This window comes from Solanum stenotomum, chromosome 5 (assembly GCF_019186545.1).
Source record: "Solanum stenotomum isolate F172 chromosome 5, ASM1918654v1, whole genome shotgun sequence".
NCBI classification, from domain to species: Eukaryota; Viridiplantae; Streptophyta; class Magnoliopsida; order Solanales; family Solanaceae; genus Solanum; species Solanum stenotomum.
In genome coordinates, this window is record NC_064286.1 from 49,831,263 (window position 1) to 49,846,579 (window position 15,317).

A 15,317-nucleotide genomic window follows, 5' to 3' on the forward strand; every position below is an offset into this window, starting at 1 on the left:
ATGTGCTCACTTTACCATTCAAATTAAAATTGGTATGTTACTTTCATAGTGAAAACTACAATTTGAATTTGTATCCCAGTAATCAAAATTGTATTAGCCAAATATATTTTTCTTTTATTTGTATTACAAAAATATTATTGATTGTATCCCAATATAATTTAATCATTACATATGAATATGATTTATGAAAGGATTCTAGAAAACAATAGCATACATGGTGGAAATAAATAGAATTTGTTAAGGAATGATACAATATTCTAAAAAAATACAAATTGACTATTAAAGAAATAGGGATACAAGATTCTGAAAAAAAAATAGCATACATAGTGGAAATAATACAATCTATTGAGAAAAGATATAATATTCTATTTTTTTTTTTACAAATTGACTGTGAAAAGAATAGGAAACATCTATGCTTAAGAAATACAAATCAATTTGACATACCTATTTGGATGACTACAAACTGAAAAAGAAATACAATGTTTTTAATAAAAATATAAATGCTAAGTAAAAAAAAATAATTGACAAACAAAAATTAATATGAATACAATTTTGCAAGCTTCTTCTCTGACTCTGTCTTTCTTCTTCTTCTTCTTCTATGTTCATTTTTTCAATTTTTTTCACCAAATTCAAATCTAAATTCGTATTTACTTGTGCATTAGTAACCTTATAAGAAAAATTTGAAATTATTAAATATGAATGTATAAAAATCAAACAATATATGATGTATGAATGCTAATGTAGATTACTACAATTAGGGTTGTACAAGTCAAACCGAACCAACGAACCAAATCAAACAAAAAAAAACAATTTGTGGTTTGGTTTGGTTGGTTTGGAGGTTGAAAAAAAAAACCGAGCACTCTTGGTTTGGTTTAGTATTAAAAGAGAAAAAGTCAAACCGAATCCAAATCAAACCGACATAATATATATAATTTTATTTTATTTATATATAAAAAATATTATTTATAATCTACTTTGTTAATCTATTTTTAGTTAGTTTATTGTTTTCAATGTTTATATATTTTATTTCAAATTTGGGCTTGTAAAATTTTGTAAATATTATATATATAATTTTATTTTATTTATAGATAAATTTTTTTTATTAATAATCAACTTTGTTAGTATATTTTTAATTAATTTATAGTTTTCAATGTTGATACATTTAATTGAAGGAGGGTAAGAAGCAAGAAATTGATGAACATTTTGTACATAACATTACTCAGTTCTAACAACTAGGAAACAATATGTCAAAGTTTCCAAACTTATTAAACCAATCAATAAACTAAGGTGAGAGAAACTAGCATTGACCCAATGGCTTTGACATAAGCAACCAAGATATTAAGAAAAGTTTATTTCTAGTCTTATTCTTCCTTTGTAATTAAAGGACTTGTTGTCTTGCCAAGCTAGCAGGCAACAAAAATATGTAATTCTTCTAACTTTAGGACTCTCTGATACACTTGCTTGATGTATGGTTTGAGCTCATGATTGCCCCAACAACAGGCGTTGGCGGAGGGAGCTGTGATGGCAACGCAGAAATGAAATCTACCAAATCTTTGAGATTCTTATGTGAAGTACCATCAATCTGCATAGCAGCAACTATGTTTTGTTTCATGTCAACTACTCTTTTTTTCACATCTTTGCCTTCTTCACTTAACATGAGTTTCCTTATTGTTTTCTCTATGACCGTTCTCTCCATAACCTCCAATTCAAACCCAACCTTATATATTTGGGTCAGATATCTCGCGTTCACCAGCTGGTCTGCTAAAATTGGCCTGCATATCACAGGGACTTGTTCACAAATACTTTCAAGCGTAGAATTCCAACCACAATGTGTGAAAAAGCCTTCTATCGCGGGATGTGCAAGCACCTGTTTTTGTGGTGCCCATTTCACTATCCGACCTCTTTCTCCTACCATTTCCTCATAACCATCAGGCAGTGCCTCAGCACATTGAAAGCCAGAGACAGAGCCAGGTCGAATAACCCACAAGAACGGCTGCTCACTGTTAGCTAATCCCCAAGCAGTCTCGATTAGCTCTTTTTCATCAATCCTCACTAGGCTTCCCAAGCTGACATAGAGAACAGAGTTAGGGGTTTGTCTGTCGAGCCACTCAATGCAGCTGTTGTCTTCTTCTAGTATGCTAGTCGATGAGGCCAAAGGCGCCATTTTGTGAAAAGGGCCTATTGGAAAGAAGGGCACTTTGTAATGTTTTTGAAGGCGTAACAATGTTGAATCCTCCAAGTCTTGCATCGTGTTCCAAATAGTCGCGACAGATGATCCTATATCATACATTGCTCTTTGAAACTCTAGTTCCGCTTCTGAAAATGGTACATCCTTATACCTGAGGGGATGTAGGTCCGGTAATGGATCCAGCAACTGAGAATCTGGAATTAAAGTATCAATACAGACTTAGCTAAAAACAGAACGCAATGGAAGAAAAACAGAGGATGTGTAATTGTTCTCATACCTTCAAAAGGAAAATATTTTTCGGGTTGTTGAAAAATGGTGATCATAGAGTGAATAAATGCAGCACTGAAAGTCCGCAGGACAATGCTCGGAACCTTCAGCTGTGTGGCTACATCATCGGCAAAGAACATGACGTTGTCATAAACTATACAAGTGAGCTCATTACCTTCCTCTACCATCATCGTAACGAGGTAATCTCTCAAGTGTACCTTGCAGTTCTCGTTCATACTAAATAAATTTTCCAGACTCGGAAATGATATGTCAATTCCCTGGAATCCGTCATCCATAGAATGGAAGACGAATTGAGGATGATTGGAATAATTAGGAGCATTGTATTGAGTATGTGCAACTATAACAGAAAGGCCTTGTGAATAAAGGATACTTCCAAGTTGTAGCATTGGTGTTAAATGCCCTTGGTATGGGCATGGCACTAGTACTACACTTTGTTTTCTTTCTATTTTCATCTTTGCTTTTGTTGGAATTTCTTTTCTATTCAAGAGGTTATTTGTAGTAGTAGTGTTCTTGAAGGAAGTTTATTTATAACTCCGGAGGTGGATCTAGTAATTTTTGCTCAAACAGGCTCTAAGTGTCTACTTGTGCACATTCAAAATTGAAGTATATAAATGTAAGCTAAGGCCAAGTTAAAAAGCATATTGATATATTATATGATTACCGAATCAATTTCCTCACTGCTTAGAACTTAGCTTGTTAAACCTAAAAATTAGATGGAGAGGCTTAGATTGTTTGGCAGCATACTTGACTATATATTTTCCTTAATTAACACGTTGTTCGCCCACAAATTTGCTAACCTACTAATGAAGGTATAGTAGATTAGCACCTACTCCATTTTTAATGTTCTTTAAATGTGCTTATTACAATTTAGAGTTAATGATAAAAAACACATCTAAAGTATTCTACTTTATTGAGTTTCATACATGAACTATTGATATTATGAGTTTCATGTTTAAACCATCACTCAATGGTTAGCAAAACACACCCTTGTTATAAAATCGTTGTAGCCCCGCCCACGCAGGCTTTGAAATTTGACATGCCACTTGCAAATGTTCAATTGTGGGTTGAGCTTCCATGTGTAGCAATTTATCTTCATTATCCTCTGACACATATCTATAGAATTAGACTTATATCTAAAAGTAAAAAAACTATTTTAAGTTCATAAGCTAGGGCTAAGTAATTTGTTGTTGCGTACACATAAGCTAACGATAATTTTGTTATTTTAAACTTTATATCATTAAATAAGTGCATTACTATATTCAATCCCGCATAAAAATGATACATGATATCTATAAGTATAATCTATATGAATATTTATTAAATCCATTACTTTCATAATATTTATGGCAAGAAATCTTTTTGCATCATTATTGAAAGGGACAATCAAAATAAAAATTCCATTATTCTTCCTTGATTCAAGGATTCTTCATAATTGTGTCAAGAGCCATATACTTATCCTTCCTGGTAAAAGTAGTACACTCATAAGAAAGAGTTTCAGCAATAACCTTTTGTACATAACTAGCAACTTCATGGCTTGATTTCCCAGACTTGCAAGTGAACTCATACGACAACTTATTCAAGAATGTAATTTCATAAGTGGGACGTGGATTCACGAGAAAGAAAAATGGATCCATCCATTTCCATCCTCGCGTTGACATGTAATTTTATATTATGATTTCAAATTATGTTAGATATGCAATTGAAATAATAATTTCAAGTAATGATTTTATATCTCGAATTATCCAAAAATATTATATTATTATGATATCATATGCATTCGGTATGGTTGCATAGTTAAAAGTTCAATTTCGATATTTTATGATATGGTATATAGGTTATGATTGTTTGATCGACTTCAACTTAAATATACTCATATCTTTTCTTGTTCTTTCTTCTACTCTACTTCTCGCACTCTCAGGCTTATCCTCTATGCACATGATTATGAATTATTAAGGTCTTTACTGGGTTGGGTGGCCGGGTTAGCACCCCTTGGCTCTTGTTGAAAATCTTTTCTTTTTGTTGAATTCAATAAGTTAATTCTCTAAAATTTTGGAGAAATGTGGTGTTAAAGTTTGAAAAAAGTAACCAAGCTCAAGTTAAATGAAATTAAGTTATTTGTGAGTTTTAAAAGGTGAGAATTGTAGAGATATTTTAGGACTTGATTCTGTAATCTTTTAAAATAGGAACTCGATTCTAGTTATCTTTGTAAAATAGGAAGATATTAATTATTTCCATATATTGTAACTTAGTAGTAGTTATATAATCATGTACATGCCTCCTTTGAGAAATAATATAATACAAAAAAGAAATATTCTGTTCAAGATTTGAACTCAGCGCCATGGGCAAATCAGATGCTTCTAACTCTACCTCGATTATCATTCAATCTGAAAATTGCTCTTTCAATGCAGGAATTATTCTAAATGAAACAAATTATGATATGTGGTCTCAAATGATAGAGATGCATATTGCTGAAAAAGAGAAACTCGTTGTTCGTGAGAGTACATAATCACCTACTGAAAAAAATGAAGGATATGAGAAGTGGTACACAGACAATCAAAAGGTTAAGAGGTGGCTGTTGATGTCTATGTCTCCTGAGATTATGAAGCGATATATTCGCTTACTAACTGCTCAAGAAATCTAGAAAGCTTTGTCAACAACCTTCTATGATGGAGCAGATGAACTACAAGTCTTCAATTTGAATCAAAAAGCCTTTCTTGCCAAACAAAATGGTAGATGTCTCTCTTCCTACTATGGAGAATTGATTGAATTTTTTTGTGAGTTGGATCACCGTGAGAAGGTGATCATGGAAAATGAGAAGGATGTCAATTCTTACCGCAAGTCTATTCAACGACAAATGGTGCACATCTTTCTTGCTGGTTTGGATGGTGAATTTGAACAGATTCGTAGGGAAATCTTGAGGAAGGATCTTGTTCCAGAATTAGAAGAATGTTACTCAATGGTTCATCGTGAATCTGTCTGACATGCAACAGTGAATGGAGATCTTGAAAAATCTAAAGCAACAGCCATGGTGAGCAAATATAGATCTAATCAAAATCGATTCTCTCAAAATCAACCAGATCGAATGAGATCTAAGGGTATCAATAAGTCCACTAATAAATGTACTCATTGTGATCAGTCGGGGCACACAAAAGATCATTGTTTTGAAATTGTGGGATATCCAGAATGGTGGGATCATAACCGTGATTGAAGAAGGAGAAATGTAAGCAAGAGTTCCACAACTGCAATTGTAGAAACAAATGCCAAGGAAGATGTTGTTGGACAATCCACAACCTTGGTAGCAACGAGAGGTAACAATGGTAAGGCTTTAAATTCATCTGCACTTTTTTCTAATAGTACATGGATAATTGATTCCGGAGCTACGAATCACATGACATTTGATTATACACAAGTTTCATCCCTTAAAACCCTCGTCACAAAAAGTATATTTCCACCGCTAATGGTTCTTCGGCACCTATCATTGGGGAAGGTGTTATGCCGTAATTTTCCTAATCTTCAGAAAAATCACTTTTTTGAAATGTTCCAAGTATAAAACAATTTGAGAAAAATACTTAGAAAAGAGTCGCCACTTAATTTTTTAAAGAAATTAAGAAAAATTATAATTTTCAAAGATTTAAACAGAAAAAATCTTTTGAAAATACCAAAGGGGGTTCGGGATTCAATTTACACTTCGAGAAGGGTTTAAGCATTCGAAGTGCCCGTTAACATGCGGTTGACCTGCGACTTGACTTAAAATATATTTGACTATTGTTAGAAAAAATAATAATTTAACATAAAAATAATAACTTATAATATATTTGATTAACTTTTAGGAAATAATTAAATAAATGACACATTTTATATTATTTTACTTTTTTTGAAAATGGGACCTTAATTGAACCATTTGAATTAAGGTGCAAGTGATTAGAAAATCAATAAAACTAGACTAATTAGAATTTATTTAGTTCATTTTAAAATAAATTAAACCAATTTAACACATTAAAGCATAAAAAATCATTTTTAATTAATTGAAGAATAAAAGTTTTGACTAACTTTTGAGCAAATGACTAAGTAAGCATTTATTTATAATAATTTACACTATTAGATTAATTTTGAGAAAATAGTTAAACAAAGAGCAATTTTTATTTTTTAAGAACATGGGACCTTAATTGAAATATTTGAATTATAGACAAGTAATTAGAATTTTAACGAAACTAAATTAGTTGGTTTCTATTCGAGTCATTTTTTGGTTTATAAAAAAAAAAAACTATTTTAAACTAAATAAAAAAAATAAAAAAAAAAGTTTTGGCTAAAGATTATAAATGATAATGCAAGAGTTGATAAAATGAGATTTGTTAGAAATAAAACAACACATAGAAATAGTTTGTCTTTTGGGGAAATCGATTAAGTTAATTAACAATTCTAAAGTTAGAGTTAATAAACAACAAACAATAAATAATTATAATTAAATAATTTAAGAGTAACGGAGAGAAGTTGAACTTGGGCCTTTCTTGGGCCAAATTCGTTGCCACTTTTGGGGTTTAACCAAAACCCGTTTTTGGTATACAGCTGATGTATATCAGTGTATATCGGATGTATACAACCCATTTTTTCACTTTCCGAGACTTGTACGTCAACTCCAAAGACTTGTTCTTCGATTTTTCAAGGTTGGATGACTCGACATAAGAATTTTGGACCTTATGGCCCTATCATCGAATGACAAGGAGAAGAGATAGAGTCCGTGAGGACTCGGGTCGGGTTTTCACATGCATAAACAAATGAAAAGGAACATAAGTAATGCTCAAAGTAGTTCATAATAGAAAATAACACAGCATGATATTTTTTTGAAATAATAACCCAAAGGGGACTGATTTACAGAGGACAATTAAAAATGAAGGGGCAAAGGCTTCCTTAATGAAAAGTTAACAGCATGTTACATATGATAATTAGGCTAAACCATCAATAACATCAACTTTAGCAAGAACACAATTAATACATAACTTACCTATTTCTAAGAGCATCAAAATAAAATATTCAAACCAATATATGACAATTTGAAACTAAACCAATATAATTACTCTAACAAAACTCAACTTTATATTAACAAACAAATGATCCCACAACAAATTTTCTAATGAGCACTTTTCAGTTCTTCATTCATAATCCACAAAGGAAAACAAAAAAAAACGAGACTAGTGACCTCAACTTAACAGAGGAAACAAGCGTACATCAAATGGTCATATTTAAACAATAATAAATGCATAAGTAGGAACTATATTAAACTAATCACTTATGACCCTTTTGTTATGAAAAAGCATGGTTTAACACACCTTAAGTCGACTACAAAAGGGGCTGGACAGGAAGGTTAAAAGAAAAAAACAATTATGCCTCAAAGCACCGGCTAGTATCGAAGAACAAAAGATGCAAATACATAACGACTGACTTACGAGATACACGAAAAGATATACTAAGAATGCATCGTTAACTTAAGCCAAAACGAAATGGTACTCACGTGATGTTATAACAAATCAATATTGTGAAGAAAGTATGTTATCATTTACTAGATGAACAACTACAACATTGAATAAAATTTTCAGATTTTTGATTAATGAATAACACCAAAACAGATCAAACCACACTCAGAAAGCAAAGGAACAATCAGATTCTCGGCCATATTTTCGAAAGCGAAACATTTTCGATATGAAAAGCAAGATACATAATTAGGAATAGATTAACTACGAGCGAATGATCCGAGTTAAAATAAGACTAAGGTGAATTGTAAACATGATATCACGAGTTGAAGACGCAAAACTGACATGAACAGTATTTTAGTTAAACAAGAACATAGATAAATACTACGGGATTAGACTTCGATAGATAATGTATTCGAAGTCAAAACTAAATGAACCGCAAAAGAACTTCACTGATATTTACTTCATGCTCACAGTCCCAAGAACTCACAGGAGAAAACGAAACTGAAAGCAAAAGACTAAAACAGAGAAATCAACTAATCCTAAGAATTGGACTCCACTAGATATTGAACACATAACACACACTACATAGAAAACAAAATGCAAGAAAGGGCGAGATTACCTTAATTGGAGCAGCGACTGGACGACAACGAGCTTGAGAGCAACGATTCTTTTACCATGAACTTCGAACAGGAATGACAAACTAAGAAAATCCAAGCGTCGATCCTTTCGTATCTTAGATTCAAAAAGCTAGATATAAAATTTTCAAGTGTGTGAGTGAATATTGTCTCAAAACTAAACTCCAAAACCGTGTCAAAATCCAATTTCCAAACTTATTTTTTCTCCTCCCAATCACTTGAATGTAAATGATTATTTATAGGGGAAGTTAGGGCGTTTGGGGGGGTGAAATCCGTTGAAAAATTCAAACAAAAATTTGAATTTTTTCTTCTCTTTTCGAAGCAACAGAGGGCTGTTGTGCAGGCCTGCGACTTCCGTGAAAAGGGGGGAAAAAGAGATGTGAGGGTGATGGATTAGGTTGCTGGGGTTATGGGTTTGCAGACGGGTGACGAGATTTTCGGATTTGTTGGATTTTTCGCAGAGGGATGGGCACTCTGTTCTTAGCGTCTGAAGAAGAACAAGATGTGTACAGGGGTTGGGGTACTGGGTATGTACGTATTGCTACTGTATTGTATTGGAGGGTTTTGGATTAAAAGTAGTGGGCTGGTTTCTTTTGTATGGGATTTGAAAATGGGCTGCAGGAGTTGGAAATTGAAGAAGTGGTATTGGGCCAGTTTTGGGAATGAATTTTGGCCCAAGGTTTGGTTTCAAATGGGTTTAAGGTAAAACTTAGTCAAATTGAATTTCATTAGTGAATTTGATTAAAATTTAAATAAGATGAGTTAATATAAATTAATTAATGAGCTTCTTAATCATAACGAAAATAAAAATAAGTAACTTAATTATAAACTAATTAATTCAATTACAAAACTAATTAACTCAAAACTATAGCTATGACTTAAAGTAAATTAGTATAATAAAAATCTTTTGTTATGATTTTCAAATATTTATAAAATAGCGTGATTGCAAAAATATACATATTTATTATTAAAAAGTGATAAAATAACTTGAAAGTATTTTGAATTCCATAAAACTCATTAATTCAAAATTATACCCATCCCTAATATTTAAAATATAATTTTTTTTTAGACGATTTTCGAATAATCATAAAATATACTGATTATATACATAATTATGTAAAACATATATATCATCTAAAATTTATGAAAAGTGGCAAACTATTTAAATATCTTGCAAACTATATTATTATTATTNAACTATTTAAAAATCTTGCAAACTCTATTATTATTATTATTTATCTTTTTTTTTTTAGAAATTTTATAAAACTAATAATTTTAAATCGTTTGAAATTGGAGAAGCTCGAAATGATTAATTTATATCGTGGAGGGTCAAAATTGGGTGTCAACAGAAGGATCTTTGTCTTTCATTAATAATTTGAATTTAGGCAGTGTCTTAGTAGTTCCATCATTAAATTGTAACCTTTTGTCTGTTTCTCAAATTACCACTACTCTATCTTGTGTTGTGATGTTTTGGCCTGCCTATTGTGTGTTTAAGGACATCCATACGAGGAGGACAATTGGTTATGGTACTAGATTAGAGTAGTTGTATTACTTGGATTTGGAGTCAAAAAGTTCTAATCAGTTGTGCCAAGCATTATCGGTTGATATGTTTAGTACAAGGAAATCTACTATTTGGCTATGACATCGACGATTGGGACATGCTTCTTTTGGATATCTTAATAAATTGTTTCCTAAGTTATTTACAAAATTTGATGTTTCTGATTTCCATTGTGATGTCTGTGAGCTTTCAAAGAGTCACCGCGTGTCTTTTTCACCAAGAATGAATAAAAGTTCAATTCCTTTTATGATTATACATTCAGATGTTTGGGGTCCATCCAAGGTGAATACGTTAGGTGGATCACGTTGGTTTATTACTTTTATAGACAATTGTACTAGAATGACTTGGGTGTGTTTGATGAATTTCAAAAGTGAAGTGAATTTGTTGTTTCAAAAGCTTCATAAAATGATTTGCACACAATATAATGCCCAAGTAAGAGTTGTTCGTAGTGACAATGGGGGAGAGTATTCCAGCTATGAACTTAATCGATATTTAAAAGCACATGGAATTGCTCATCAAACTACTTGTCCCATTACACCCCAATAGAATGGGGTATCAGAGAGAAAAAATTGTCATTTATTAGAAGTTGTTCGTACTCTATTGATTGAAGCTCATCTGCCACAATGTTATTGGGGAGAAGCACTCACTTGTGCAACATATTTAATTAATCGAGTGCCTTCTAGCAGAATTAACTTTAGAACACTATTTCAAGCTCTTGCTGAAGCGGTAATTGCACTGGCAGTCCCAAATTTGACTCCTCGTATTTTTGGTTGTGTAGCATTTGTACATCTTCATAAGCATCAACGCGACAAGCTATCCCCCCATGCACTGCAGTGTATTTTTTTGGGATATGCTACTCATCAAAAAGGGCACAAATGTTTTTATCCTCCAACTCAACGAATGTTTGTTACAATGGATGTTGTTTTTCATGAAGAGTCTATGTATTTTTCTAATAAAACAAAACTCCAAGGGGAGGACGTGAAGGATATTTTGTCTCTAAATTATGAAAAACTAATACTTTTTGCACCTAGTAACCAGGTCGTAGATGAATCAAGTTTATGTGGTGGTGAACATCAAGAAATGGGACATAACCAAGATATAGTAGAATCAGATTTGGGTACTGTTGAAAATCAGGAAATTGAAGAAGTAGATTTGAGTGCTACTGGAAATCAAGAAATTAGAGAAGTTAGTCCAATACCACATGAACCCCTCACCCAAGAAGCAACTGATGTACCAAATCAATCGTCGCCAACTCAGGATGTTTCTGATTTTGTACCTGAACCATCATTCAAACAACTACCACCACAGCATAATAGAAGTCTTCCTAAACCCACCTATGAAGCAGAAATTTCTTGTAAAACTAGATACCCATTGAGACATTTTGTGTCTAATCATCGTTTGTTGGAATCAAATAAGTCATTTGTAAATCAATTATTTGTTGTATCTATTCCTAACAATGTGCAGGAAGCCTTAATTGATCCCAGGTGGAAAGCAGCTATGGATGAAGAGATGAAATCCTTGCAAAAAAATGATACATGGGAACTTGTCGAATGTCTACCAGGAAAGAAAACAGTTGGATGTCGATGAGTGTATACATTCAAGTACAAAGCAGATGGTATGATAGAACGATTCAAAGTGAGATTGGTGGCTAAGGGATATACTCAAACCTATGAAATCGACTATACTGAAACATTTGCACCTATTGCAAAAATCAACACAGTTCGAGTGCTATTATCCTTGGCTGCAAATTTTGATTGGTCACTACAATAATTTAATGTGAAAAATGCTTTTCTTCATGGTGAGTTGTCTGAAGAAGTCTATATGGACTATCCTCCAGGGTATGAGATATCGAGATCACATGATTATAAAGTATGAAGATTGAAGAAATCACTTTATGGACTGAAATAATCACCAAAAGCGTGGTTTGGAAAATTCACCAAATCTATGAAGGCATTTGGCTATACTCAAAGCAACACCGATCACACTTTGTTCTTGAAGAGACAACAAGGTAAAATTACTTCCCTTATTGTATATGTTGATGACATGGTGGTGACTGGAAATGACCCTGAAGAAAGGAAAGCTCTCCAAAGCTATATGTCTAAAGAATTCGAGATGAAGGACCTTGGTCCATTAAAGTTTTTCCTTGGAATTGAAGTGTCTAGATCATCTAAAGGAATTTTCTTATCCCAAAAAAAAATATACTTTAGATTTGTTAAAGGAAACTGGCATGATAACTTGCCAACTAGATGATACACCTGTTAAAGAAGACCTGAAATTAAGTGTTGAACCTAATCAAATTCCAGTTGATAAAGGAAGATATCAGAGACTTGTAGAAATATTGATGTACCTAGCACACATAAGACCAGACCTTGCTTATTCTTTAAGTGTGGTAAGTCAATTTATGCATAATCCTGGTGAGTAACATATGAATGCAATTATGCGCATCTTGAAATATTTGAAGTCTGCTCCAGCAAATGGATTTTTGTTCACAAAATGTACAAATCCTCTAGTGATAAATGTATATACGGATGCTGACTGGGCTGGAGCTATCGATGACAGACGGTCTACTTCGGGATATTTCACTTTTGTGGGAGGAAATTTTGTTACATGGAGAAGCAAAAAACAAAATGTCGTTGCTCGCTCAAGTGCGGAAGCGAAATTCAGAGGAATGGCACTTGGAATATGTGAAGCATTATGGTTGAGACTTCTCTTAACAGATTTGGGTTATCCACCTAAGGCACCAATCCAACTATATTGTGATAATAAGGCTGCACGTGATAATGCACATAATCCGGTACAACACGATCGTACCAAACATGTAGAAGTAGACATGTTTGTCATCAAGGAAAAGTTGGATGGAAAGATATTAGAGTTACCCAAGATTCGATCGTAGGACCAATTGGCTGATCTTCTTACTAAAGCAGTTTCGAGTAAAATGTTCTCCAAGTTGGGCATGTTCGACATCTATGCACCAACTTGAGGGGAAGTGTAGAGATATTTTAGGACTTGATTATGTAATCTTTTAAAATAGGAACTCGATTCTAGTAATCTTTGTAAAATAGGAAGATATTAATTCTTTCCATATATTGTAACTTAGTAGTAGTTATATAATCATGTACATGCCTCCTTTGAGAAATAATAGAATACAAAAAAGAAATATTTTGTTCAAGATTTTAACTTTAATCTCACATCATTAATTAAATTTTAAAGCTCAAGTAAACTAAGATATTTTATCTAATCTAAAAAGTGGGTCATTTCCAAAAAAATTAAACATAAATACAGTTAGTAAATAAACATAAATGTTTATTATTCAACGTTGATTTTTAATGCAAGGTTGATGAGTATAAATAATTTTCACCCTAGACAATCTAACTATGATGATTGTAGTAACAATTATTATGCATTTGAATTTTAAAAAATAGTAATAATTATGTCCAAATTATTTCTTTTTTTTCTTACGAAGAGTGGTATTATGCCCTACAAGAAATTTAACTTGAGTGAGATTATTGCATAATATAGACTCTAGCAAAACACCTTTTCTAATGACAATTTCTTCGTCGCAGCAAATTAAACTTTTAACCATATTTTAGTAGGATTATTTGCAGTGACAGTGTTAAAATCTCCACTAATATGTTAATTTTTGTGGTGATTTTAAGGGTCATAGCTAAAACTATATATTTTGTGGCAACAGTTTTTCGTCGCCACTGATTCATCACATATGACAAAATAAGTTGGTACTAAAAGTTGTCACAAGAGCTCTTATACTCTATATATTGTAAATGCAACTAAATGACCCTATCTGTATTGAAGCACAGGATGAAAGTACTTTTGAAACTCTGAGGAGCAGGGGCGGATCTAGCCTTAAAGTATTGAGTTAACGTGAACTTAGTAATTTTATGTTAAATATTGTATATATTTAATTTACACTGACATCATTTTTATTTTATTTTAAAAATAATAATAATCAAACTAGCATCATTTTCAGCACGTAACCTAGGGGTGCTCGACTTAACTCATGTTTTATGCCATTTAGTGAACCAACTTGTCATACGATGCCATATTCTTGAAAGAAAAAAAAATCACAAGTTAAAAAGTTAAGCATAATTTGAAATCTCAAATCATAATTTTCGCGTTGATATATAGGTCATCCCTTCTACACTACCGTGCCATCATTTCCAACAAGAGCGCGATACTTATCCTTCCTGGTAAAATTAGTGCATGCATTCATAAGAAAGAGTTGTAGCAATAGCCATTTGTATGCAGTTAGCAACTTCATGACTTGGCTTCCCCAACTTGCAAGTGAGCTCCGGGGACAACTTGTTCAAGAATGTAACTTCATAAATCGGATTAGGGTCCATAGAAAAGTAAATCAGGTCCATCCATTTCCACCCTTTTGCTGTTGTGGGATGGAACATGGTCGTCTTATTTGTTATTGCTACTGGCACAATATTGTCTGTTAACTCAGCAAATAATGATGAAAACCTAAGAAGAAATGGTTCGCGACAAGTAGTCCCCTCTGGACATATTGCAAGATCACCTTTTGTTAACAATTTCTTGATCATGGAAGCATCAGATACTCGATCACGAGTGAGTCTAATTGTTTTAACAGGTGAAAATATCTCAGATAGTCTTGAAAGAGAGTATGTAACAGCTGGGACAGGGCGACCTAGAGCTATAGAGGGAAAAATTGGGTCAAGAAGTGTCTTGTGGTTACAAATGAAGAGTATACCTTTTTTTTCTCTTCGGATTTCATTATAGGGAGTGGTGGGATGCCTTTAATGGTAAGACGGATGCCAAAGACCCGAAATGCATAGTATTGAAGAGGGATAGGGAGGAGTGATCCGAGAGTCATCCTCAAACGCCGAATGGAATCCAAAGAATGATGAGAAGAGACATAAGTGGTGTTGGCTTTTTGATAAGACGACCATCATGGAATATAATAGGCTTGGGAAGTTTGTTTGTACTTACCGCCTTTACTTTTGGGTTTGATGGAACAAAGTAGCCTTCCTTACACAATGTCACAAAAGGAATATCAGTATCGCGATCACCCAATCCAATCTCAGGTTGAGTTTCTCCTAAAGTCCTTTTAAGAGCATCAGCCTTTTTCTTGTCGATCTAACAAAGCCAGTTGCTCTACCTTTATATGTTTCAATCTCCGTCCCTAAAACAATATCTAC

The 15,317-nt window shown here is 32.9% G+C and overlaps 1 protein-coding gene across 1 annotated transcript; it reads right to left on the reverse strand.

The window, feature by feature from the left end:
• Nucleotides 1-1,227: 1,227 nt before the first annotated feature.
• On the reverse strand, nt 1,228-2,928 carry LOC125864688 (UDP-glycosyltransferase 76E1-like). Its single transcript, XM_049544719.1, has 2 exons — nt 2,466-2,928; nt 1,228-2,382 (listed from the first exon to the last, which is right to left on the reverse strand). Exons 1-2 carry the CDS (start codon nt 2,926-2,928, stop codon nt 1,439-1,441), a joined length of 1,407 nt encoding a protein of 468 aa, XP_049400676.1. The 3' UTR covers nt 1,228-1,438.
• Nucleotides 2,929-15,317: the final 12,389 nt, after the last annotated feature.

Bases quoted from the DNA above. Each gene is read 5' to 3' on its own strand.
- LOC125864688 (XM_049544719.1), bottom strand. From the start codon at position 2,928: ATGAAAATAGAAAGAAAACAAAGTGTAGTACTAGTGCCATGCCCATAC. The intron at 2,383-2,465 runs GTATGAGAACAA...CTTTAATTCCAG, and splicing joins AAAATATTTTCCTTTTGAAG to ATTCTCAGTTGCTGGATCCA.